This window comes from Geotrypetes seraphini, chromosome 8 (assembly GCF_902459505.1).
Source record: "Geotrypetes seraphini chromosome 8, aGeoSer1.1, whole genome shotgun sequence".
In the NCBI taxonomy this organism is placed as follows: Eukaryota; Metazoa; Chordata; class Amphibia; order Gymnophiona; family Dermophiidae; genus Geotrypetes; species Geotrypetes seraphini.
The window spans coordinates 117,514,153-117,541,409 of record NC_047091.1 but is presented as its reverse complement, the minus strand read 5'-3'; the positions used below and the strand labels follow the sequence as shown (position 1 = coordinate 117,541,409).

Genomic DNA, 27,257 nt, shown 5'->3' with positions numbered 1-27,257 from the left:
GGCTCGGAAATTCTGTTGGCTAGTGGCCAGTCTGCAGTGAAGGGTGCCCTGATAAATGCTTCAAGTAACATATATGCTAGACTTGTGATATCCTTTACACTAAGCAGCTGATTTTGTTTTCACATCTCTATATTTTTTATTTTTTTTTTAAAATACATTAATATTAACTGTTTTAGCTTTTGCATCCATGCAGGATACAGTATTTTGAGATATGGGCTGAAAAAGTGGTTTAAAAGATTGTTGTACCTTTTTTGTTTTTGCTCAGAAAGAATTACAAGAACATTGGTCTATACTGGCTGGGGTCTCTCATGATGAGCATGGTTGTCTTCCTCCCTGCAAATATGATTGGTAAGGCTGAAAATGCACCAGTGACACAGTTACTACAGCCACCCATGCTATAGATCCAGCGCACACATTCTTAAATCTTTCTCTTTAGAGGGTGCCAATCAGAGCATTTGGGGGACTTACAGGCTCGGACTAGTTTTCTTTTTGTTGAAAATCCTGTTGCAGTTAGTGCCAGAGCACCTTTCTTATTCTGCAGGTGCAAATTCACAGCGTGAAGAACAGGTGAGAATTTTTAAACAAAACAATGGCCCTCTCTCCTCTCCCCCCAAATTTGGCTACATATCCCTGGAGAGAGGGTCCTGGGTGTGAGAGAAGCAGCTATCTCCCTTTCCCTACTTGCTTGAGTGATTAGATTAGATTGATTTAGTTTACATACCGCTTAGGTGAGACTACTGTTGTCTATCACTGAAGACTTCCTCTATATCAGTGTTTCTCAACTTCAAGACAAGTACTATATTTGTGAAATTAAAAAAAAGACATATGACCCTGTCCCTTAAATTTTAGGGGGAGCCGCCGGCAGCTCAGTGAGGTGAAGCTGCTGCCATTGGCCTGCCCCAAAAGCCACCTATATGCAGGTCCTGCCTACACAGGAACAGGAAGTCACTGCAACCTTCTCCCTTTGGATCCCCTGCCTGTGCCCCACCTACTTCAACACGAAATTGAATCTGCGGGCCAGCCGGCAGCAACAGCGAAGTGAACCTGCCCCAGAAACCTCTCTGGAGTGACTTCCTGTTCCCGTGTAGGTGAGACACTCCAGAGAGGTGGCTTCTGGGGCAGACCAAAAGCAGCAAGTTCACCTCAATGCTACTGCTTGCTGGCTGGCCCAAAGATTCAGTTTTGTGAGGAAGCGGGTGGGGAACAGGCAGGGGAGAATACCCCAGACAGCATAGAAAGTCATCCGGACACCCAGGGAGTCCTCTAAAAAGAGGACATGTCTGGGTAAATCCAGATATCTGCTAACCCTAGGAATATATGCACTACACCTTACCTCCAGTAAATAATATTTACCCAGAGCTAGACAATTACAATTAATAAATTCAGAAAAAAATATATTTTTTTTCTTATCTTCGTTTTCTCAACATTGCTTTGCTCCTAGTGTCTGTTTTCTGCTTTTCTCTGGGGGGTTTTCTTAGCTGTCGCCAATGTCTCCTGTCCTTTTGACATTTCTTCTGTGTTCCTGTCCCTATCCCCACCCCATGTTCAGCATCTCTTCTCTGTGTCCCTGTTCCCTCCACAGCCACAATCTCTTCTGTGTTCCTGTCTCCCCATATCCTGCATCCCTCACTCTGTTGATCCATCATCTTTGTCCCTCGCTCCTTTAGTCCAGTCTTCCTCCCTCTCTCTCTGTATGTCTGTCTTCCCCCCCCCCAGCAGAAACAGCCTGAAAGCTGCTGCACTGGTTGGCGGGGCTTTTATTTTTTGTTGTATTAGAGGTAGGATGTGGCAAAGTAAAGGCCCTGCCAGCAGTGCAGGCTTGTCTGCTGCAATGCTCACTGAAGCATGTGGAGACCCACCTGGAGGGGTGGGGAGGAGCAATGCTGGACCCAGGCACAAGGGAAATTAGGTACATGCAGCTTCAGGTGGCCCTGGGCATTTTGCCAGGCTCACTCAATGATAGCAGCATTCCTGCTTTGAGGCTCTGTAACCTGCAGAGTCAATAATTTAAAAGTAATATATTATTATTATATTATATACTCTCCATAACCATTAGCTTAGAACATCTTACACATCACCAGCTGGATAGTACAGAAAAAATTTCCAATATTAGAATAAAAGCAGGTGTTAGGAAACAACAGGGCAAAAACAGTCCATCAAAGAATCCAACGTGGAACAGAAGAAACAGTAGACAATCTGGAGATAAGTTTGAGTGCTCCGAGCAACAATGCCCGACATGTTTCGCCAAACAAGGCTGCTTCAGGGGCAAGTAACTTGTTGGTATCATAAACAGGCAATAAAAACCAGCTGGTGTGAATGCAGAGTTCACTCCAGTATCAAAAATAATATCCCCACCCCTCCTAAGCCCTACCGAATTTTGGTTTTGGCACCAAAACTGGCCCAAAATCCAGGTTTGGATTTCAGCCAGAAATGCAAGTGCAAGCTGTTATTCCTAAGAGACATATGCTGTACGTCTGACGGTAAGATGGGAATTCTCAAAAGTACATCCAAGTCAGAATGGGGTCATCCATCTTGCTTGTATTTTCCAACAGGAAATATGTCAGGATTTCCTGTTTGAAAATACTTTGAGATGTATGAACAGCCATTTACAAAGTGGAATGTCCAACATGTGAATGGCAAAAAAAAAAAAGCAGGGACAAGGACATGTCTGGTAGCATTCTTATAAGAATAGCCACATAGACATCCCTTAGAACAGATGGGCAGCCTAGTGGTTAGTGCAGTGAACTTTAGTCCAAGGGATTCAGATTAGCGAATGACATAGAGACAAATTTTTCCCCGTCCCTGCAGGAACTCATTTTCCCATCCCGGCAAGTTCTTTTCCTATCCCTGCCCCATTTCTGCAAGCTTTGTCCTCATCTGCAAAAGCCTCAAACACTTTAAAATTATAAGTGTTTGTGGCTTGTGTGGTTAAGGCAGAGCTTGCAGGAATGGGGCAGGGACAGCGACAAAACTTGTGGGGAGAGGATGGGGAAATTGAGTTCCTGCAGGGACAAAGTTGTCCCCGTGTCATTCTCTAATTCAGATCCCATTTTTGACTCTCTTATTTTGTAAAAACAAGCCCTTCAGAAACAGAAAAATATTTATTGTACCTGAATAACCTTCAGGTATATATATATTTAGGTGCAGTATGTAAACTTGCAATAAAAAAATAAATAAAAAGAGTTGGAGTGGGGGAGGGTTCTGAGATGGGGTTGTTCGGCTGGGGAGATTCACAATGTACTTTTACGTGAAGAGCTTTGTAATTAGCTGTATTGTGTGCTGTTTTGTGAATCTGTTGTTTTGCCTTTTGGGTTGATTTTGGTAAAAACTGAATAAACATATGTACAAAAAAAAAAAAGAGTTGGAGTGGAATTTGAACCTGGGTCCCTTGGTTTAAAGTCCACTGCACTAACTACTAGTCTACTTCTTCAGACATGCTTTCTTCTTTGCTAAGAATGCTCCAATCCCTGAAACTGTCATAGAACTTGGTGTCCCCTTTCAGTTTCACTTTCAGGGGAGAGGGAAGAGGACAGCAGCCACTGGGAAATTAAGGCGGTGCCATGCTTTAATCTTTCCAGTGAACTAGCTGCTCAATCAGATCATCGTTTTGTACCTTGGACTTGATTGAAATGTCTAATTTAAGATATCCTTCTTTTTAGACTTGGATTTTAGGCCCTTCATATTCCCACCCAAAACACATCCACAACATGCCCCCTTGCTATTTGGGTGTACTGCGGTGTTGGAATCCCTTTTCTGCTTTTGCAGAAATTAGGATTTGGATGTTTCAAGCATATATTTGGGCATTTTGAGATATCCTTATGTTTCGAAAATAAGCACCTAAATTCAGTAGTGAATAGACAGCACTTTTTTCCAAGAGTCAGAGCCCCATTTTGAAATTTAAAACTGAATAATATCTGCAAGTGAAATCGGCACCTGGCCAGGCACTAATTGAGTGATTCTATAAACAGGTCATTAACATGTACACATGCAATGGACATGTAAATGTTTAGAATGCACATATATGTCAACGTACCACTGAGCCATTCTCTAAATATGTGATTATCTTGCGTAGTGCATATTTCTAGGGGGGGGGAATGAGGTGTATGCATGGGTGTGATGGATTCTTATTTAATACCCATCAGAATCCTGTAATGAGACTGGAACATGCACTTCACTTCATATGTGCAGTGATTACTAATATCAGATTTATTTTTACATCCCAGGGAAATTTGGCTCCCAACTCCGACCTGCTTTTCTGCTGAACATTCCTTATCTCTATCTCCCAATCTGGGCAGGAGTAAAAATCTTCACAAAGCCCCAGTCCCTTCCTCACTGCTCTGTGGAAAAGGTGAGTTCAGAGGTCCAAGATTCTTCTATGTGATAATCCCTCATTTATGGCATTCCCTGCTCAATTCTGGGAACTTCTGAATAGAGAATGACATGGGGACAAATTTTTCCCCGTCCTATCCCTGCGAGTGTTGTCACTGTCCCTGTCCCTTACCCATTCCTGTAAGCTCTGCCTTAACTGCACAAGCCTCAAACACTTATGATTCTAAAGTGTTTGAGGCTTGTGCAGATGAGGACAGAGCTTGCAGGAATGGAGCAGGGACAGGAAAAGAACTTGCTGGGACGGGAAAATCAATTCCTATGGGGTCGGGGAAAAATTTGTCCCCATGTCATTCTATACTTCTGAATCTACCAGCTCATATGACTGTGTGTTTGTTTGGTCAAGGTCATGGAAGAACAAAAGAAGTGGCTACACCAGCGTCCTTTGGACCTGGCATTGGTGACATATCTGCTCCTCGCTGTCAGCTTCACTCTCTTCAGAGGGCTGGTAAGCATGGTTTATCCCACTCAGCCCTGTACTGCTTCCTTGAGTGACAGAGGCCTACTGTGTTCACAAATATTCCAAAGCTGCTGTCCTTTGGCTTTTCAAGGAATATATTGGGCTGTACTTGGGAGAGCAACTGGTTACTTTTCCTAAACTCTTACATTTTACTAGGAAGTACAGTTCTCAGAGCTCTCTCTATCTATCTCTGTATCCTGGCATTTTATTGCCTGGTACTGAGCCACACTGAAAAATAGTTATTTTTATAATATTGTGTAGGCTGATATTCAATAAAGTCAGTCAATTTCTAAAATTGTTGGATAAATAAGCATTTACCTTGCAAGCTGCCAAACCACTAATGGATGATAATTTTCTGTAGCCAGTACAGTGCAACAGAATATAATGCCTCTGAGAAATTAACCACAGCAAAACAAGTAAGAAATTGGAAGATAAATTTTGCTAGCAAAAACAAAAAAACTCAAGGAACTCTGGAATGGCTCAAACTGCTGTGCAGTGGGAGCCTTAAGGTATCTATCTGGACAGTGTATCCATATGGGCTACTCTTTTACTTCCTGCATTGTTTCCTCTGATGGCTCTCAGATTTCCTGCTGAACCATGGACTCTCCTGTTTCTTAAGGTGGCCCTTGACTGCCCAACAGACTCCTGTTTCAACTACCTGTACCAGTACGAGCCTTACCTGAAGGATCCTGTTGGGTACCCTAAAATGCAGGTGAGTGGGGAACAGCTTCTCTTTCCATTCGGTGTTGGTGAGTGCAGTTTCCTGCAGGAGGGAGAGTTGGTCCTACCAACATACTGCCTGTTCTTGTACAATCCCTCTGTAGTCTGAACGGTAGGGTGATCTCATGCAGCCATAAACTGTAAGGAACTCAAAACAAAGTCTAACCCCTCCTCCTGTGGTCATCTCCTGTGACACTCCCCTTGAAGATTAGTTTTGTATCCTAAAGCCAAAAAAAAAAAAAGAAAAGAAATAGGAATTTTTTTTCTACCTTTGGTGTCTGGTTTCTGCTTTCCTCATCTTCTCATTCAATTCCTTCCATCCACTGTCTGTCTTCTCTCTGCGCCTTCCATTTGCTCTTACTGTACCTGTCCCCCCCCCCATTGGTCTGGCACCCATCTTCTTCCCTCTGCTCCCCCCATAGTCTGGCATCTCTGTCTTCTTCCCTTCCAGCATCTTCTCCCCACTCTCTGTTCCTCATTTCCCTTCAGCGTCTTCTCTCCACTCTCTGTCTTTCCCATTTCCCTTCAGCATCTTCTCCCCACTCTCTGTCTTCCCCATTTCCCTTCAGCGTCTTCCCCATTTCCCTTCAGCGTCTTTCCCCACTCTCTGTCTTCCCCATTTCCCCTCAGTGTCTTCTCCCCACTCTCTGTCTTCCCCATTTCCCTTCAACGTCTGTTCCTCCCCACCCACCTTCACCGTCTGTTCCATTCCTTTCCACCACCACCCTTCCCTCTTACCACCTCCCTTCAGCACCCCTCGCGCGGTCCGAGCATCTCCCTCCCTCCCCCTTCCCCGACTTAAACCTACCAGAAAGGTCACCACTTAGATCTGACCACATTCCTTTCTAATGCCCCAATGACCCCCAGTATAAGTCTCAAAGGTGAAACCTGGTTCAATACTCCCTTGTCAGACCATCTCTTATGCAATTTTGAATTATGCTGGATTAAAAGACAACTTAAAACAAAACCAAGGAACAACTTCAAATAGAAAACTATTTGCACAAGAGGACAGCTGAACCCAGTAGAATTTTGGATGCACTATAGCTTAATTTCCAACCCAGCTTTTGACCTTAACTTCATTTTAGGATGGAAAAACTTTAGTGATCAGGTCTTAAACGACATAGCCCCTCTGAAAAAACGTAAAAAAAGACAACGTTTATCAGACAGCTGGTACAGTTCCGACTTAATGGTCTTAAAGTGAGAATTACACAAATTGGAAAGAATATGGTGCAAATCAGGAAAAGATGAGGATTGACTTACTTGACGACTGAAGGTTAAAGAATACAAAATAATGATAAAAGAAAAGCATAGCAAACATTACTCGCAAAAAATTAATTCTCCTACTTTAAATAGTCACGAACTTTTCAAAATAGTCAATTCTTTGTTTGATATTGAATTCCACAAGCGCTCCAATACAGACTCCCCACCCCCTGCGGCGATTTTAGCTGACTTTTTCGCTACAAAAATCCACAAATTAAGATTGTCTCTTGCAGGTTCAAGCATAGATTTACCTATCATGCTTACTACCTTAGACAAAGAAGGTACAGCTGTTGACATGATCTGGAGAATGTTCAGGGGGACTTTCTAAGTCGTCACGTGCTAAATCCCAGAGAGTGGTTTCTAAGCCCTGTGGCCTTTCAGTTGATTGTGTAGTCTTGGGGTCAGTCCCTCATGGACCTGAAGGCCACAAGTGTCAACGCCAAAACATCCCGCTTCTTCAGTAGTCATAGAGACAGTCTGGTTCAACAATGGCCAACAGAGGGGATGCTGTATGTGTTCCCTCCGTGGCCATTAGTGGGCAGAGTTCTTCTCCCCATAATTCGCCATCCAGGCCTCGTGGTTCTGGTGGCTCCAGATTGGCCTCAACGACTGTAGTACGTGGATCTGGTGAGGCATCTGGTGGCCTATTCTCTGCCTCTTTTGGATGACCTTCTAACTCAGGGTCCCATTCCAATGTTCGATCCGGCTTGACTCTTGAAAGGGGTCACCTAGGTAAGAAGGGGTATTTAGATAAAGTGATCTCAATGCTCTTGGGATCCCGGAGGCTTTCCACCTCTCGGGCTTATGTGAGGGTTTGGCGTCTATTTGAGGAGTGGTGTGATGCACGTGGAGTGATCTCTTTTCATGCTTCTCTGCCTAACATCTTAGAGTTCTTGCAGGATGGCCTGGATAGGAACTGGCTTGGTCTTCTCTCCATGTTCAGCTTGTGGCCTTGTCAGCCTTTCGGGGGTTCTTGAAAAGTCAGTGTTTGACTGCCATTCCTGATGTGATTCGCTTCTTGCGAGCGGCCAAATTGCTCAGGCCTCCCATACGACTCTCTGTTCCATCTTGGGATCTGAATCTGGTTCTGTCCATTCTGGTGTGCCCCCTTTTGAACCGTTGGGCGACTGCTTTTTGAAGGACCTTACTCTTGGGGGGCGTGGCTTGGACACGCATGAAGGAGGTCGGTTAACAGAAGAGCTCTGTATAAAAAGTCCTTGAAAGAATAAAAAAGTCGCAAAAATTTGAAGAATTAAGATTAAATTTATGATAAAAATAAACTCGATGGCGTCAGGAAAGCAAAATAAAAACGACTTCGCAGTCTCTGGAAGCAGCAAGAGAGCAAAGCCCGAACAAGAGACAGGATCCAAAACCGCAGATCCAGAAGTAATGAAAGAACTTAAAGAAATCAAACAAATGCTTCCAATTCTCACAAAAAAAGTTACAGAATTAACAGATGATGTTTCAACATTAAATAAAAAGATGGATCTAATCGAATTAAAATCTAACGATTTAGAAGAAAGAATGATAACTGTGGAAGAGGAAATTCTCAACACAAAAACTGAAAAAAAGAAAATTGAAACACTTACTAAAGAACTGGAGGATTACTCGAATCGTGAGAGAAGAAGCAATGTTCGTCTGATAGGTTTACCGGAAGGAGCAGAAAAGGGGAATCCGGTGACCTTTATAGAAAACTTATTACCAAAACTACTTCCTCTACAAACTAAATATCCCATAGAGATTGAAAGAGCACATAGAGTGCCAACAAAGAGGTCAGAAAAGCATCAAGGACCGAGGCCACTGATATTTAAACTACTACGCCACCAACAGGTTATGGAAATTTTTCATCTTGCAAAACAGAATAAAGGTTTAAAATATCAAGATGCCCGTATTCACTTTGTCCCGGATTTTGCAAAAAGCACAGCAATTAAAAGAAAGAAACTGCTGGATTTGAGACCACAACTACGTGAACTGGGAGCAAAATTTGGTCTTGTATACCCAGCAAATATGAAAGTAACCATAGCAAACAAAACTTTAACCTTTGATAATGCTGAAGAGCTACAAAAATATATACTAAACCAGGAAATGCCAATGTCATCTTAATTTTCTTTATTTTATTATAATTCAAATAATTTGAATGTCAAATTTGAATGTCTTATAATATAAACAGGTAGGGGAAATGATATGTTTTTCATTGTATTAAGAAGAGCTAATATCACCTTGTATTTTTTGAAATTATTGATTGAATATAATAAGTATTTAGCAGATGAAAAACGGTATAGAATGTTTTTGACTCTGTTCAAAAAATTCCTTCAACGATCTTTTTACTAGAAATATGGATAGATTATACATTCTAGAATGGAATGATTCTTCAAATGATAAATTAACATATAAGTATACAAGATCTTAGATAAAAGTAATATAGTTTTTAAACAAGGAAGAATATAATATTTATTAGATAATAAATAAGAACTTAAATATAAAAACGAGATATAAGCCCTTAATTGGTTTTAGAAAGTTAATAAATAAATTAACTATTGATATTAATAATAACAGATGCTGTAATGAGCAGATCCTAAATACTATTATGTGATTGAATCATGGTCCAGAGCTTTCTTCCTATGGAATGTATGTAAGAATGAATGAAGATGTATGTATATATAACCCACTTCTCAGAAGACAATACAGGAAGAATAAACCTATTAAAAATCCTTTCTCGGATTCAATGGAACTACAAATCCCAGAAGTCCTTGCAAAAGGAAATACATGTAAAGAATAACTCTTAAAACCGGATGAACTATGAACAAATATGAATAAATAAACTACTAGACTTGATAATAAAGGATAAAGGATTACATCGGATGAAAGATTACAAAATAAACTAAAATTAGATCGTCGCTGGAACCGGAACTTATTCGGAATTAACAAACTATTGAAAAGAAATGAATAATACTCTGGATATAAAAAATACGAAGAAGAAGAAAGGAAGAAAAAATAATATTTACTTGGATGAATAAAGATAATGGAATGACACATCTTTAACTTTGATATATCTTAAAAATGAAAATAGGAAGTATGTTATATGAATGAGGTATGACTCTTTATAATGAAGGAAGGAAGCTCTGGAACGGGAAAAAAAAAAATCACATAGTACAAGTAGCACACATATGTGAAACATTGTTTATTTTCCAAAGAAATGAAACATCTCATTATATAATATATAAGTTTAAAAGAAATATAAGGATCTAGAATATATTCATAAACTTATATATTACTTAAAAATATTATAAAGAAATAGAATTAGAAAATATAAAGGTGATATATATGAATTTTATAAAAAAAAAAAAATTTACAATATTTTTCATATTTGAATTAATAAGATATATTAATAGTTATAAAATATGAAAATGATACAGAAAATAATATTTGAAAAGATTAAATTTAACATTGGGAAAAAAAAAAAAGGCAAAATGTTTAAATATTATATGGATTGTTAATGTTATTTAGTAATATTTGATATATTTGTGACTTATATCTGAATCTTAACAGGAAATGGACTTTTGTGGAGTGTTTTGATACCTGACCTAAGATGCGTGTTGCCAAGCATACACAGTTAATATTGGGGGGGAAGGGAGGGGAGGGAGGGAAGAGGGGAAGAAAGAGAATGGGGAAAATATATTATTACAATGTGTGGATATCTGAAAATAATAATCATATGATTTCATGTCAAATTTTAATTACAAAAGTAAATGGATATTAAAATTTTTTCAATTAATGTCAATGGCTTAAATCATCCTATAAAAAGAAAAAAATTATTAGGTTTTCTCCATAAGCAAAACGCAGATATTTATTTCCTACAAGAGACACACCTTTCGGACACTGAATCTAGGAAGCTAACAGAAGGATGGATATCAAAATGTTTTTATTCACCGGCAATAGGGAAGAAAGCAGGGGTAGCGATAATAATAAATAAGAAATGCAAAGCTGATTTTAAATTAATAAATTCTGACTCTTCAGGAAGATGGATACATATTAAAATGGATCTGGGAAATACAACCCTGGATTTATTTAATCTTTATGCTCCTAATTTGAACCAAATTGAGTTTTTTAATCAAATTCAACAGATATTACTACCACTGGCTACTTCTAACTTAGTAGTAGCTGGAGATTTCAATGCTGTAATGGATCCAATTGTGGACAAGAAACCAAGTAAAATCATAAAATCTTTAGGACTAGATAATTTAATACAATCTTGTAATTTAATAGATATATGGCGTATCCTTCATTTTAATGATCGAGAATATTCTTTTTGTTCTCAGGTCCATAAATCTTTTTCAAGAATTGATTATATATTTGTAACTAATAACTTAGCGCAGCGTGTATCAAAAGCAGTTATAGATCCAATTATAATTTCAGATCATGCTGGTGTGTGGATTAACCTTAAGAATTATAATATTGATCAATTTAATTCAATATGGAGATTTAATAATGATTTATTAGCAGATTCGAAATTCTTAGAAGATCTTAAAGTAAAAATGCAAGAATTCTTTCAACTTAATTCTTCAGATGACATTAATATAGAAATTTTATGGGATGCTTTTAAAGCAACAATGAGAGGAAATATTATTTCTTATTCAGCTTTTATTAAAAAACAACTTAAAAAACAATATGAAGATATGGAAAAACAAATTAAATTATTAGAAAATAAATTAATTAAAAAATGGGAAAACAATACATTACAAGAGTTGTTAAAAGTAAAAGTTAAATATAATGAGATTTCTTCTCAATATGTGAGAAAAGACATTTTCAATAAACAAGTACAATATTATGGCAATTCAAATAAAGCGGGAAAATTATTAGCAAATTTTCTTAAAGCAAAGAAAAGAAAATCTAAGATTATTGCAATAAAAGATATACAAGGTAACACACATACCAGCACAAAAGATATTATAACACAATTTCTTGATTTTTATAAAGAATTATACACTTCTAATTCTTATAAAAATAAAGAACAAGAAGGATTAACATTCTTAAATTCCTTACTTGGACCTAATATTCCGGATCATATAAAAGGAAGTTTAGAAGATCCTATATCTTTAAAAGAAATAGAAACAGCATTGAAGTTTCTTAGAGTTGGATCCGCTCCAGGTGGAGATGGGTATACTGTTGAATTTTATAAATCATTTCAAAATATCATTTTACCACATCTGTTAAATTTATATCAATATCAAATAAAGAATGAAAATATTTCAGGTACTATGGCAGAATCGATAATTATAGTCTTACCAAAACCAAACAAAGATCCTACTCTGGTTTCAAATTACAGGCCTATTTCGTTATTAAATGTGGATAATAAGTTAATGGCTAAAGTATTAGCACTTAGATTGGCAAAAGCTCTTCCTTTCATTATAGATGTACATCAAACAGGATTTATTGCTAAAAGACATTCATCAAATAATACTAGACTAGCATTCCACTCATTAAATTTAGCAAAAAATATAAATGATCCAGCTTTTCTAATATCTTTAGATGCAGAAAAAGCTTTTGATAGAGTGGAATGGAATTTTATGTATCAAGCTTTACAATGGTTTGGTATAGGCTCCGGTTTTATTAAAATGATCCAGACATTGTATAGCTCTCCTGGTGCAAGATTATATATTAATAATAATTTATCAACTAGATTTAATTTGCATAGGGGAGTTAGACAAGGATGCCCTTTGTCTCCATTACTTTTTGATATTGTCCTAGAACCTTTATTAATTGCAATAAATAAGACTAAGGAGATAAAGGGAATCACGTTTTCCAACTGGGAATTTAAACTTTCTGCATATGCAGATGATATTTTATTATATTTAAGAGAACCGGATACTACTATTCCATGTATACTTAATTTATTAGAGAAATTCGGCACTTTTTCTGGATATAAAATTAATTGGAGCAAATCTGAAGTCCTCCCAATTAATGTTCATTGTACGAAAGGACTATTTGACCCATATTCATTTATTTGGAAAGAAGATGGAATAAAATACTTAGGAATTATGATCAAAAATACAATTGAAGACACAGTCAAAGAGAATGAAAAACTTTTATTGAAAAAAATAACAGAAATGTGTGAGCAATGGAATCCATTACATCTTTCTTGGTGGGGAAGAATTCAAACAATTAAAATGATGGTATTGCCTGTGGTTTGTTATCAAATGAGTATGATACCAATATTTTTTCAGGGGTCATTTTATAAAAAACTTAACAATATTCTTACAAAATTTGTTTGGTTTGGGAAAAGACCAAGAATCGCTTTAGTATCATTACAAAGACCAATTGTGGAAGGGGGGGTAAATTTTCCAAATTTTTATAGGTATCATCAAGCCTATATTTTAAGACAGGGTATGTATTGGATCCTCCCAGATCTCATGGAAAATGTACCAGATTGGCTGTATTTAGAATGGCAGCTCCTGTTCCCTTTATATCCAGAACATCTAATTACCCTAACAATGCCTAGGAGATATAAAGATAACAGAATCTTTTTAGATACTTGGAAAACATTGAGATACATAAGTAACCTATCACCAGAACCAATAGCTAAATCTCTAAATCAATCAATATGGGTAAACTCCAGGATCAGAATTGGCGGATTTAAAATCGTCTGGAAACAATGGATAAATGCAGGAATAAGAACATTGAATGATGTCATATCAGAAGGTTCCTTGCTTAGTTTTTCACAATTGCAAAATAAATTTGGACTAAATAAAACACAATATTTTAAATGGATGCAATTGAAGCAAGCCATTCAGGTAGGGTTCCCTGAATGGAAAGATCTTAATACCCAATATAGTTTGCAAGTTTTATGTTTCCAGGCGGATTTCTTGGGACACCAAGCCGCAAAATGGTATAAATTAATATATGGATTTCTAAATAAAAAAAAGAAAACTGGACTTAGGGATATTTGGAGCATTGAGATTGGACAGACAATTTCTGCATCTCAATGGCCAAGATTCTGGTCCTGGAGATTAAGATTAACAAAGTCAGCATCTATGAGTCAAACATGGATATTTTTATTACATAGAGTGTTATGGACCCCGATGCGCTTGCAAAAAATAGATAATACTAGATCTAATAGATGCTGGCATTGTAAAATAGAAGTAGGGACATTAGATCATTTAATTTTTTTTTGTCCTTGCATAAAAGCCTTTTGGAATTTAATTTGGCCCCAAATTAACATATTACTAGAAAATCATATTGGTCTCTCATATGATACCATATTATTTGGTACTGCAATGAGAACACAAAGTCCAATATCAGCAAACAATAACAAATTGCTTTTAATATTGACAGGAGTTGCCATGCAGCAAATCACACAAAATTGGAAGGATTATACCAAGCTAAATTATACATTCTGGTGGAACTCGGTGTGTCACATATACAAAATGGAGAAAATATTGGCATTACAACAAGGAAATATAAAAAATTTTAAGAAAATATGGGATCCATTGACAAAATATTCTAAAGATCAGATATCTTAACACATTGATAATAATAATATAGGGTTAGGGAGGGAAATATAGAAATTAATATGAGGAAAAATGAAAAAACAAATAACAGGGGAAAGGGATTCAATATATATGATATGATAATGTACATACAACTATAATTATTATAAACTAAATATTATGCTATTCATTTATTGTAAGAATGAAAATTTTATAAATAAAAAAAAAAAAAAAAAGAAGGACCTTACTCTTAAGGCATTCTTCTTGGTGGCCATTCCTTCAGTTAGATGTGTTTCTGAGCGGCAGGCTTTCTCTTGTAGGGCTCCCTTCTTGGAGTTTTCTAGGGAGCGGGTTTTCTTGAGGCCTGTTCCTTCCTTTCTGCCAAAATTGGTTTCTCCTTTTCATGTCAATCAATCTGTAGTCCTCCCGGTGTTGGGTTGTTGGGAGGGCTCTTCTGAACAGAGACAGCTGTGCAAGTTGGATGTCAGTTGGGTCCTTCACTCTTATGTGCAGAGGACCCAGGAGATCAGGAAATCAGATCACCTCTTTATCCTTCTAGTGGGCCCTCATAAAGGGGATGGTGCTTCTAAGGCTGCTATTTTGCGCTGGATCAAGGAGACTTTTGCTTCCGCTTATCTTCTGAAGAAGAAGCCTGTTCCCGACTTTCTCAAGGCTCATTCCACTAGCGATCAGGCAGCTTCTTGGGCTGAGGCTTCTCTGGTGCCTGCAGTGGATATTTGCAAGGCTGCAGTTTGGTCTTCTCTGCATTCCTTTGTCAGACACTACCATGTGGATGTTCACGCGCGTTGGGACGTGGTATTCGGTGAACGTGTTCTGGTGTTGGCCCTTCGGGGGTCCCAGCCTTAATGGATACTGCTTTGGTACGTCCCATTCGTAAGGACTATACCAGTCTATCAAGCGATACAGAAGGAGAAATTAGATTCTTAACTGCTAATTTTCTTTCTGTTAGTTTGTAGACTGGTATAGTCCCCCGCTCTGTCTGTTTTTGTGCGGTGTTTGCGGGTTTTTGCTCGTGTGCAGATTTTAGAAACATAGAAAATGACTGCAGAAAAGGGCCACAGCTCATCTAGTCTGCCCACACTAATGGCCCACCCCCTAACTACCTCCATAAAGAGATCCCACATGCCAATCCCATCTTTTCTTAAAATCTGGCACGCTGCTGGCCTCAATTACTTGTGGAAGATTATTCCAGCGGTCAACCACCCTTTCGGTGAAGAAATATTTTCTGGTGTCGCCATGAAATATCCCACCCCTGATTTTCAACGGATGCCCTCTTTTGCCGTGGGTCCTTTAAGGAAAAAGAGATCCTCTTCTACCTCGATACAGCTCGTGACATATTTGAACATCTCGATCATATCTCCCCTCTCTCTGCATTCCTCGATTGAGTACAGCTGCAACTTACCCAGTCGTTCCTCATACGGGAGATCCTTGAGTCCTGAGACCATCCTGGTGGCCATTCGCTGAACCAACTCAACTCTCCGCACATCCTTTTGATAATGCGGCCTCCAGAACTGTACACAGTATTCCAGATGGGGTCTCACCATGGATCTGTACAACGGCATTATGACCTTGGGCTTACGGCTGACGAAACTTCTACGGATACAGCCCGTGATTTGTCTAGCCCTGGATGAAGCTTTCTCCACTTAATTGGCAGTCTTCATGTCTTCGCTAATAATCACCCCCAAGTCATGTTCTGCTACAGTCCTTGCTAGGATCTCACCATTTAGGGTGTAAGTCCTGCATGGATTTTTGCCGCCAAGGTGCATGACCTTGCATTTTTTGGCATTGAAACTTAGTTGCCAAGTCTTTGACCAATGCTCCAGCAGGAGTAGGTCCTTTGTCACACTGTTGGGCACTGTGCTTTCATCTGTTGTGCGGTTGCCTACTATGTTGCATAGTTTGGCATCATTGGCGAATAATGTAATTTTACCTCGAAGCCCCTCAGCCAAGTCTCTTACGAAGATGTTAAATAGGAACGGGCCCAAGACCGAGCCCTGCGGCACTCCGCTGATCACCTCCGTCATATCGGAGAGGGTACCGTTTACCACTATCCTCTGAAGTCTACCTCTAAGCCAGTCCCTAACCCATGTGGTTAATGTTTCACCCAGTCCCATCGAACCCATCATGCTCAATAACCTGCGGTGTGAGACGCTATCAAATGCTTTGCTGAAGTCCAAGTACACGACGTCCAGGGACTCCCCTATATCCACCTTTCTTGTTACCCAGTCAAAGAAGCTGATCAGATTTGATTGGCAGGACCTTCCCTTCGTAAAACCATGTTGATGGGGATCTCGTAGATTCTCTTTGTTCAGGATCGTATCCAATTGGCGTTTGATTAGTGTTTCCATAAGTTTACTCACTATCGATGTGAGACTCACTGGTCTATAATTCTCAGCATCCGTCCTGCATTTTGAGTTTTTCTGCAGGTTTCTAGTATTTTTCTAGGGCCTTGAAGAATTAAGAATAGCAGCGATGGCTCAGCTAGCTTAGCTGGTGAGCTGTGGGGATGCTTTACTTTCAGGATCAAGTTCTATACATGTTCCAACAGTTGTTTAAAGATGTTTGTTGTTTTCTTACATTCCTGTTTGGAGTGTCATTTACTGTTTTTCAGTTAAGAAATTTCCTAGGTTCTGCTTGGCTATTCGGCAAACGAGTAGCAAGAGGGGCATGCTATACTGATATACAAGTTTGATCTCAGTCTGCACCTGCTGGTAGCAGTGAGGCATATTACCCACTCATAAGGACTATACCAGTCTACAAGCTAACAGAAAGAAAATTAGCAGGTAAGAACCTAATTTCTCCTTTCGCATGCTTAGGCCTACATCGTCTTGCCTCTTTGGAATCCATTGTGTTTATCTTCTTTTTGAAACCAAGCACTGTTATTGCTTTCAGGAGGGCATGTAGATCTCTTGTGCATATTCATTAAACTATCTTGTCAGGGCTTATCAATAAACTTTCAATAGCTTCAATCACTATTCTGTAAATCATAAATTCAAAAAAAGCTATTTTAACACTCTATTCATAACATTCATCATTAACCATTAGTACAAATATATACTTTTATTAATTTCAGTAAATAATCTTAAACATATCTCATAAAACATCACCATACATATAGAGCCACCCAGTTCATACATTAATTATAAAATCCCCTTAAAAGTTTTCATGAAATGTTCACCCATCACTTGGGTATAGCAGCAATCAATTAGCACCAATGTCCAACAACCAGCATACAAAATGCTTGGATTCAAAGTGAGGGTGAGTGAGAGTGAATCAGACATCACTGATGATTTACGGGATAAGAGCAGTTGAATCAAATGATGAGTATTCATGAGACAGAACTTTGAATCCAAGCATTTTGTATGCTGGTTGTTGGACATTGGTGCTAATTGATTGCTGCTATATCCAGTGGCATACCTAGCCTATGTGACACCCGGGGCCCATCATTTTTTGACAACCCCCCCATCTGTATGAAAAACATGATTTTTAGTAACAATCAACATGTCACACAAGAGTGTACCTAGGAAAAGGCAGAACCTTACATACTGCAGTGAGCAGTACAACATCAATACACAAGCCAGACTAGTACAAATCGTGTCTTTCGAACACACAGAACACAGAAAACACCTTCGTCTAGTATGGAATATGTAATCACAAACTAACCCCCCCCCCCTTTTACAAAACTGTAGTGTGGTTTTTAGCCATGGTGGTAACAGCTCAGACTCATAGAATTCTGAGCATCAGAGCTGTTACCACCATGGCCTGTGCTAAAAAACACTCTACAGTTTTGTAAAAGGGGGATAAAATAGAAATACGTAGACAAAGGTTAAATTGAACCACCAAGAAGCTGGACTCTGCATACAATGCAACACCACAGAAACAGCGATGCATCTCCCCTAAAGCAAATAATTAAATAGATTTTTTTTTCTACCTTGTCTTCTCTGGTTTATGCTTTCCTCATCTTGTTACTCTCTTCCTTTCATCCACTGTCTACCCTCTCTCTGTCCCTTCTATATGGCATCTTCTCTCCTTCTGTTCCCCTTCCAGAAACTTTATGCATCCCATTTCCATTTCTCCCTTCACCCTTATTGGTCTGGCATCCATCTACTTCCCTTCCTTCCTCTAATAGTCTGGCATCTCTCCTCTCCTCTTCTTCCCTTCCCTCTCCCACACCCCCATGGTCTGGCATTTCAATCTCTCCTCTCCCTTCCCCCCTTCCATGAGCATCTGCCCCCTTTCTTTCCCTCCAACCCAATTCCATTCAGTATCCTTCCTCCTTATGTCTCTCTCTCTCCTTTTCCTGCACACCAATTCCATGAGCATCTGCCCCGTTTCTCTCCCTCCACCACCCTTCTATGCTCCTCTCTCCCTCCAAACCAGCAAGATCCCGCGATGACTGCTTCTGCTGCCTCTGCTCCAGAAGAGGTAAGTGACGTTGGAGGGGGTGGGCCGGCAGACGCAGGGAGTTGCGGCAAGGTCCCATGATGACTGCAGCTGCCGGTTCACCCCTCTCTGACTTCACTTAAGTCTTCCAGAGTAGAGGCAGCAGACAGCAGTCATTGCGGGACCTTTCTGTGCTTCAGCGCGGCTGTTGACTCTGCTTCGGAAAAAGTACGGCAGCCGCACTGAGGTGCAGGTGCCGATTAGAGCAGCACAGGAGGTTCCGTACCCAGACGGCCGGCTGTGCACCCCTCTAGGGTTGTCACCCAGGGCAGTCCGCACCCCCCACCCTGCCCGTGGTACCCCACTGGGCATTTTATAATTAACTAGTTTTTTAGCCCGTTACATTAACGAGTGCTAGAATATATTTGTAGACTTAGACATTTCTTTCTTTTTTTCTGTCTCTCTCCCTGGCCCCTGTTGGTCTGTCTGTCTTTTTTCTTTCTGTTTCTCTCCCCTGTCTGTCTTCCCTTCTCCCTTCCTTTTACTTCCCCCCTGTCCAGCAGTACCCCCTTCTCTGCTCCCCCTGTCCAGCAGTACCCCTTCTCTGCTCCCCCCTGTAAAGGCAGCACCCCTTCTCTGCTCCCCCCTGTCCAGCAGCACCCCTTCCCTGCTCCCCCTGCCCAGCAGTAGCCCTTCTCCCTTCCTTTTACCCCCTGTCCAGCATCACCCCTTCCCTGCTCCTACTGTCCAGCAGTAGCCCTTCTCCCTTCCTTCCTTTTATCTCCCCCCTGTCCAGCAGTACCCCTTCCCAGCTCCCCCCTGTCCAGCAGTAGCTCTTCTCCCTTCCTTTTACCCCCTGTCCAGCATCACCCCTTCCCTGCTCCTCCTGTCCAGCAGTAGCCCTTCTCCCTTCCTTTTATCTCCCCCCTGTCCAGCAGTACCCCTTCCCAGCTCCCCCCTGTCCAGCAGTAGCTCTTCTTCCTTCCTTTTACCTCCCCCTGTCCAGCAGAACACCTTCCCTGCTCCCCCCTGTGCAGCAGTAGCCTTTCTCCCTTCCTTTTACCTTCCCCCTGTCCAGCAGTAGCCCTTCTCCATTCCTTTTACCTTCCCCCTGTCCAGCAGCACCCTTTCCCTGTTCCCCCCTGTCCAGCAGTAGCCCTTCTCCCTTCCTTTTACCTCCCCCCATCCAGCCAGCACCCCTTCCCTGCTCACTGACCTGTGGTGTACACATACATGGTAGCTGCAGCGGTTCCGTTTCCCGGCTCGGTTTGCCGGCTGTTATTCTCCCTCTATGCGGTTGGTGCCAAGAACAACTGGAGGCTGTGACCGTCTGAAGGGGGAGGAAGGGCCTGTATGGGCATTGGGCCAAGTCAGCCATAGGTGAGTTTTGGGGTGGCAGGGGCCTGGCATCTGCAATGCCTCTTCCTTTGCTTGTTGCATGTGGGAAGCTCCTGTTCTGCCCTTCCCTTCCTGAAATGAAATGGAGACTATGAGTACTATGGAAGCAGATTCCGATAAAGCCGAACTACTGAATGAATACTTCTGCTCAGTCTTCACCTGTGAGGCACCGGGACACGGTCCGCAGTTGAAGGCAACACAAAGCACAGAAGACCCGTTTCAGAATTTTGAGTTCACACCAGGTGAAGTTTACAGTGAACTGGCAAGATTCAAGGTGAACAAAGCCATGGGACCAGACAATTTGCACCCAAGAGTGCTCAGAGAATTGAGCGATGTCCTGGCGAAACCATTGGCTGAGCTATTCAATTTCTCCCTAAGTAAGGGGAAAGTTCCCCTGGACTGGAAATTAGCTAATGTCGTTCCTCTGCATAAAAAGGGTTGCAGGGCAGAGGCTGCGAATTATAGACCGTTGAGTCTCACATCAATAGTGTGCAAACTCATGGAAACACTAATTAAAAGCAAATTGGACACGATCTTGAATGAAGGGAATCTTTGGGATCCCAGTCAGCATGGATTCACCAAGGGTAGGTCCTGCCAATCCAATCTCATCAGCTTCTTTGACTGGGTAACAAGAAAGTTGGACTTGGGAGAGTCTTTGGACGTCGTGTACCTGGACTTCAGTAAAGCTTTTGACAGTGTCCCACACTGCAGGCTGCTAAGCAAGATGGAATCGATGGGGTTAGGAGATACACTAACTGCATGGGTCAATGATTGGCTGAGTGGCAGACTTCAGAGGGTGGTGGTTAATGGTACCCTCTCTAAAACATCGGAGGTGACCAGTGGAGTGCCGCAGGGCTCGGTCCTGGGTCCACTCCTTTTCAACATATTCATAGGGGATCTGACTCAAGGGCTTCAAGGTAAAATAACATTATTCGCCGATGATGCCAAACTATGTAATATAGTAAGTGAATGCAGTTTACAGAATTATATGGCGCAGGACCTGCTTACATTGGAAAGTTGGTCCTCAACCTGGCAGCTAGGCTTCAATGCTAAGAAATGTAAGGTCATGCACCTCGGAAGCGGAAATCCATGCAGGACGTACTTCTTGAATGGAGAAACTTTAACTAGGACTTCAGCAGAACGAGATTTAGGAGTAATCATCAGTGCAGACATGAAAACTGCCAATCAAGTGGAGAAGGCTTCATCTAAGGCAAGGCAGATATTGGGTTGTATCAATAGAAGTTTCGTCAGCCGAAAGCCTGAAGTCATAATGCCGTTGTACAGGGCCATGGTGAGACCTCATCTGGAGTACTGTGTGCAATTCTGGAGGCCACATTACAGTAAAGATGTGTGCAGAATTGAATCGGTTCAGCGGACGGCCACCAGGATGATCTCGGGGCTCAAGGGTCTCTCGTACGAAGAGAGACTGAACAAATTGCAGCTCTACACTCTCGAGGAACGTAGGGAGAGGGGAGACATGATCGAAACATTTAAGTACCTCACAGGACGTGTCGAAGTGGAAGATGATATTTTCTTTCTCAAGGGACCCTCGGCCACAAGAGGGCACCCGCTCAAACTCAGGGGCGGAAAATTTCATGGCTACACCAGAAAGTATTTCTTCACAGAAAGAGTGGTTGATCATTGGAACAAGCTTCCAGTGCAGGTGATTGAGGCAGACAGCGTGCCAGACTTTAAGAATAAATGGGATACCCATGTGGGATCCCTACGAGGGTCAAGATAAGGAAATTGGGTCATTAGGGCATAGACAGGGGGTGGGTAAGCAGAGTGGGCAGACTTGATGGGCTGTAGCCCTTTTCTGCCGTCATCTTCTATGTTTCTATGTATGATGCTGTGGGCTGGGGATTGAGCCTGGATCTAGCTTTTTCTATTGCGGTATTGGGCTCCTTATGTTGGGTATTCGTCTCCTTGCGTTCTGAGGCAGGAATGTCGCAGTAGTACCCCTTCTCTTTTAACTGCTGCCTGTCCAGCATCCACTAGGCCAGGCAGCCTCGGGACTTTTGCTAGGCCGGCCCGCCTCGCATTATCGAAGTGGGATGGCCTAGCAAATGCCCCGCTGCTGCTGGTCCATCAGAAGTTAGCCAGCGTTGGAGATTGGGGCAGGAACGTTGCTGGGGAAACCGCTGCACGCGTCGCAAACCGCCTCAGGCTCCTACTGCGCATGCGGCACCACGGAGGCAGGGATCACGCCGTTTGAAGTGCGCAAGCGCGGTTAGAGTTTTATTATAGCGAATGTATGAACTGGGTGGGCTCTATATGTATGGTGATGTTTTATGAGATATGTTTAAGATTATTTACTGAAATTAATAAATGTATTATGTATTTGTACTAATGGTTAATGATGAATGTTATAAATAGAGTGTTAACAAATAATGTGGAACACTCAATGTTACTTATAATGTGCGTTTAAAACAGAGGAGAAAAGACCTCAAAAAACCCCTGGATTGCAATCAAATAGATCGTAACCAATTGGGGTTGGTTTTCATCACAGGTCAAAAACCCCTGTATATAAATTATTTCAATAATATTTTATAATTTTTATGTGAATGAATTTTTTATATATAATTCTTATGTTAATCAATAATGATTAATTCTCCTCTGTTTTAAACGCACATTATATGTAACATTGAGTGTTCCACATTATTTGTTAATCTCAGGATTTATTTTTCTGGACACTTTATTTAGTTTCCACTTTTTTCTTCAATAAATAGAGTGTTAAAAATGTTTTTTTGAATTTATGATTTGTGCATATTCATTAGGGTTATTCTGAAAACCTGACCCACTGGGAGTAAAGACTAACCTCCCAAATTCTGCTATTGCACACCGATTTGCGCACACAACTTAATTGCTTAACAAGCCTAAGTGGTGCAAATAATTGGCAATTACCTCATAATTGATGCTAATTGAAACTGATTAAAAGTTGCATGCACAAGTTGATCAGCATATTTATATACAATACTGTGTGCCAGTTCTAGTGCGTGACCCAGGATTGTTTCATGTTGATTAAGTTCAACAATTACATTATGGTTGGTATGTTATGATGAGTGATGGTTCTAAGAAGTTTAAAAGATAACGGAGGGGGGGCATGTGTCTCAAGGTTTCTATAGGGTGCCTAATAATAATTAATTAATTTATATACCTCACGGTTCAGTGTGGTTTACAATAAAAGGTAAGAACTGTAAAAACACAACAAATTTACTCCACAAAACACAGTACATTATATATAAAATATAACATTAAGAAATATTTATCAAACAGATGTTTTTAATGATCTTCTAAAGACCTGGTAAGAAGAAGAATTTAAGATCAAACTACTAAAACTTTTGTTCCAAAGTCCTACCTGAAATACCCTTATTAGGTCCTGCCTATATATAATCTACACTTCCCCCTCCATATTCGTGGTTTCCGTATCTATGGTTTTGATTATTCGTGATTTTAAGCCAAAAAAAATCATTTTCCTTTTTCAGGCTATTTTAAGCCCTGTAAGCCCCCCGCCCCTCTCTGGTGGTCTAGTGAGTTTTCGGGCAGGAGCGATCTTCCCACGGTCTTGCCCTGTGCAGATCGCTCACAGGAAATGGCTGCCTTGAGCTCCCGTCATAGCCCGGTACAGCGGTATGATAACCTTCTCAGATCTGTTCGTGATCCCCCTTCTTTATCATTCCTAGCATTCTGTTTGCCCTTTTCGCCGCCACTGCACATTGCGCGGACGGCTTCATCGACTTGTCGATCATAACTCCCAAGTCTCTTTCCTGGGAGAAGTGTAGTTGGATCTATTCCTATAACCCCATTTCTACAGGGGATGACTGATAAAGGTGACTAAAATAGAGGATCCAAAACATTGAGGGTGACCAATTTTTCTCGTTGTGGGTCCACAAGCAGCCTGAAAATGTTATATATTTGAACTTCTGTAACTTTTTATTTATTTGTTTCACATAAGAGGAGGGACTTTAGACTTTTTCCTATGACAAATTGTTTAACAGAATTCATACAAATTTTAATTTTTTTGTTTCTGCGGACTTTAGTCACCTTTTCCTAGAGATGATCATAATTTGTTAACTTGAAAAATGAAGCCAGGCCTAAAATTTTTCTGGGATCTCCTGACTGCATATAGACTGAAACTGGGCGGATTAGGTCAGTTTTATGGTCTATATCTGCCACCGTTCTCAACTTTTTGTTGTTGTTAAGAACATAAAGAGTTGCCATACTAGGACAGACCGAAGGTCCATCAAGACCTGTATCCTGTTTTCAACAGTGGCAAACCCAGATCACAAGTACCTGGCAAGATCCCAAGGAGTAAAACAAATTTTATGCTGCTTATCTAGGAGTATGCAGTGAATTTGCACCTGCACCCGACTTCCTAAGCCACACCGATTGGCTTGTTTATAACCTCTCTATCTCCTTCTTGCCTGCTCCCGACTTGCTAAGTTATATTGATTGATTGACTTATTTGTAAATTTCGCTGTAGATGTACAGTCTCTTGTCATGTAAACCGCTCTGAACTATTCTGGTACTGCGGTATACAAAAATAGTTATTATTATTATTATTTCCCCAAGCCATCTCAATAATGGCTTATGGACTTCTCTTTTAGGAAATTATCCAAACCTTTTTTTAAACACTGCTAAGTTAACTGTTTTCACCACATTCTCCTGCAACAAATTCCAGTCTGGTTTCTGTTTGTTGGGGCAGGGATAATTGAGACCAGCATGCTTCTCCAAGGCTTCATATAATTTAAGTGTCTAATATGCCAGGATGTTTTAGTGGTTATGACAGGTTGGTAGATTCCATGCTGGGTTGGTACATGTTCCATGGGCTGAAATATGTACCAAATCACTTCTCTGTACCAGATGATCAAAGGCAGTGTGAATTTTATCACTTAACCTGATTTTGTTTTTCCCAGATGCTGGTGTATCTGTTTTATGTCCTCCCCTTCTTCTGCCTGTGTATCTATGGGCTGATTGAACCAGGTTGCACGTGGATGCTGGACTGGACATTGGTGTTTGCTGGAGCTGTAACTCAGGTAAAATGATGCAGTTGGTCTTTATCTCTTCTCCACTATCGTTAAGTGTCTGTCTGTACAGTACAGCACTTATCTGGTATAAGTGCTATAAAAATCACAAGAACAAGTGTTCACTGGGTATGATGCACCCAGGAATCTGGACAGCATCAACTTTTAAAAGAGAGGAATCTTTTGCTGTTTTTCCAACTACCCAGCACATGAAAGGTGTGTAGTGCACCATGTGCAGTTAATCCTATGCACAAACACAGGTCATATTGAGGCAGTGAATACCAGTAGTTCCATGTGCAGTTATATTGAGCTCTGGGCATTTTTTTTGTGCACTGTGCAGAAGACATACCTGATGGTTAGTGTAGTGGCCTGAGAACAAAATAAGTACCTGTATGTGTCTGTCATAATTAGATTGTAAGCTCTTGCAAGCAGGGACCATCTCTTGTTATACTTAATGTATTTGTTTCTTTTATTTATTATTTATTTGGATTTATATCCCGTCCTCTCCAAAGAGCTCAGAACGGATTATAGTTTACATTCACAGTGTTAAAATATAGGGTTTACATACAGTGTGTTGCAATATGTCTTCACCGCACTGCGTGCATCTGGTAGCACTATAGAAATAGTAGTAGTAGCTTTGATTTTTAACCACAGAAAAGAAATATATTAAATCCCATATCCTTTCCTTATCTATCCTCATGGTTCATAGATATATTCTTAGCAGTTCTTTGAATATGACATATACCTCCAGTACTGCCCTCCAGACTTTTACCTGCTTTTGATAGAAGCTATTGTGTTTAATTTGTGTGTTTATTTTCTCCCTCCCACAGGCCCAGTTCTCACATATCGGTTCATCCTTGCATCACAAGACCCCCTATACCTACCGTATCCCAGAAGACACCTGGTGGTTTTTTATGTTGTCCAACCTCCTGTATGCACTGGGACCAAACCTCTTGGCTTACCGCTGCCTTCTAAACCCTGCTTTTTTCATGGCACCGAAAGAAGTTGTGGAAGACCAAAATGATAAAAAGCACAAGTAGAAAAAGTGGCAACAAACTGGAGGCAATAAGAAGGGGCCAGTATCAGCTCTTGTGGGTTAGAAGATGAACTTCTTTTCACGCTACAAGTTTCAAGTTTTATTAAGATTTGTTATCTACGCAGTATCGTATTTCAATGCGTATAACATTTTTAAAAAAGGGGAGGACAAAAAACATTGAATACAAATTAAATACGTTCTAATACAAATTATATACGTTCTAATAAATAACTGGTACAGAAGGCAAGGGGGATGAACTACAATCTTTTGAGAAAGAAAAGAAACAATTAGGGAAGAACACATTTGGTGGGGACACATAAGAAAAAAGAAAAGAAATAAAAAGGATAATTTTGCGACCTACTTGTAGGATTGATTAAGGTCTAAAAGATTTAGTGATTGGTAAATTATGCTTTCTATGTTTCAAATGTGTCCTTATAAAGAAAACTTTTTAAGGAACGCTTGAATTTTTCTAAGGAAGGTTCATTACGTAAGTATAATGGTAAATTATTCCAAAGCTGGGGTGCTATAACTGAGAAAATGGTAGATCTCCTGGTCCCTATTGGCTATTACTGGAATTTGCCTTGGTTGGGGTCAGAAAAACCTAAAACAGACAGATAGAAAAAGCTAGGATAATGCTTGTGTTTCTTCTTGTATTGGGACACTGTTTCTGTATCCTCCATCCACCTCTGTATGCTGTACAGTTTTGATTCCTATCTGCACCAGTAACTAAGAGCCCCTTGCAGCATGCAGAAGCTTATGTTTAGCTTCATTTGCCAAAGCCTACCTTATCCCAGGACAAGCAGGCATGATATTCTCACATGTGGGTGACGTCATCTACGGAGCCCTGATGCGGAAGCATTTTCAAGCAAACTTGATTGAAGATTTAAGTTTGCTCTGCTGCTCCACGCATGCGTACCTTCCTGCTCCACTAGGGGGCTCATCCCCTCGTGGTCTCCAGTTCAAAATTTTCCGCTGAGCCTAGAAGTCGTGTTTTTTCAGGCTCTGCCCCAACTGCCTTCTAGCTCCGCGATTTTCTTATTTTTTTCTCGATTAAGTCGCTGTGCGTAAATTTTTTTTTCTTA

The 27,257-nt window shown here is 40.5% G+C and overlaps 1 protein-coding gene across 1 annotated transcript in view; it reads left to right on the top strand.

The window, feature by feature from the left end:
- The window catches only part of TM6SF2 (transmembrane 6 superfamily member 2), a 44,976-nt gene extending 18,592 nt beyond the window's left edge, over nt 1-26,384 (top strand). Inside the window, exons 5-10 of the mRNA XM_033956895.1 lie at nt 266-348; nt 4,224-4,348; nt 4,733-4,834; nt 5,466-5,558; nt 25,032-25,151; nt 25,970-26,384. Of these exons, the coding sequence (XP_033812786.1) occupies nt 266-348; nt 4,224-4,348; nt 4,733-4,834; nt 5,466-5,558; nt 25,032-25,151; nt 25,970-26,179 (733 nt within the window). The 3' untranslated portion in view covers nt 26,180-26,384. The remainder of the gene's footprint in view (nt 1-265; nt 349-4,223; nt 4,349-4,732; nt 4,835-5,465; nt 5,559-25,031; nt 25,152-25,969) is intronic.
- Nucleotides 26,385-27,257: the final 873 nt, after the last annotated feature.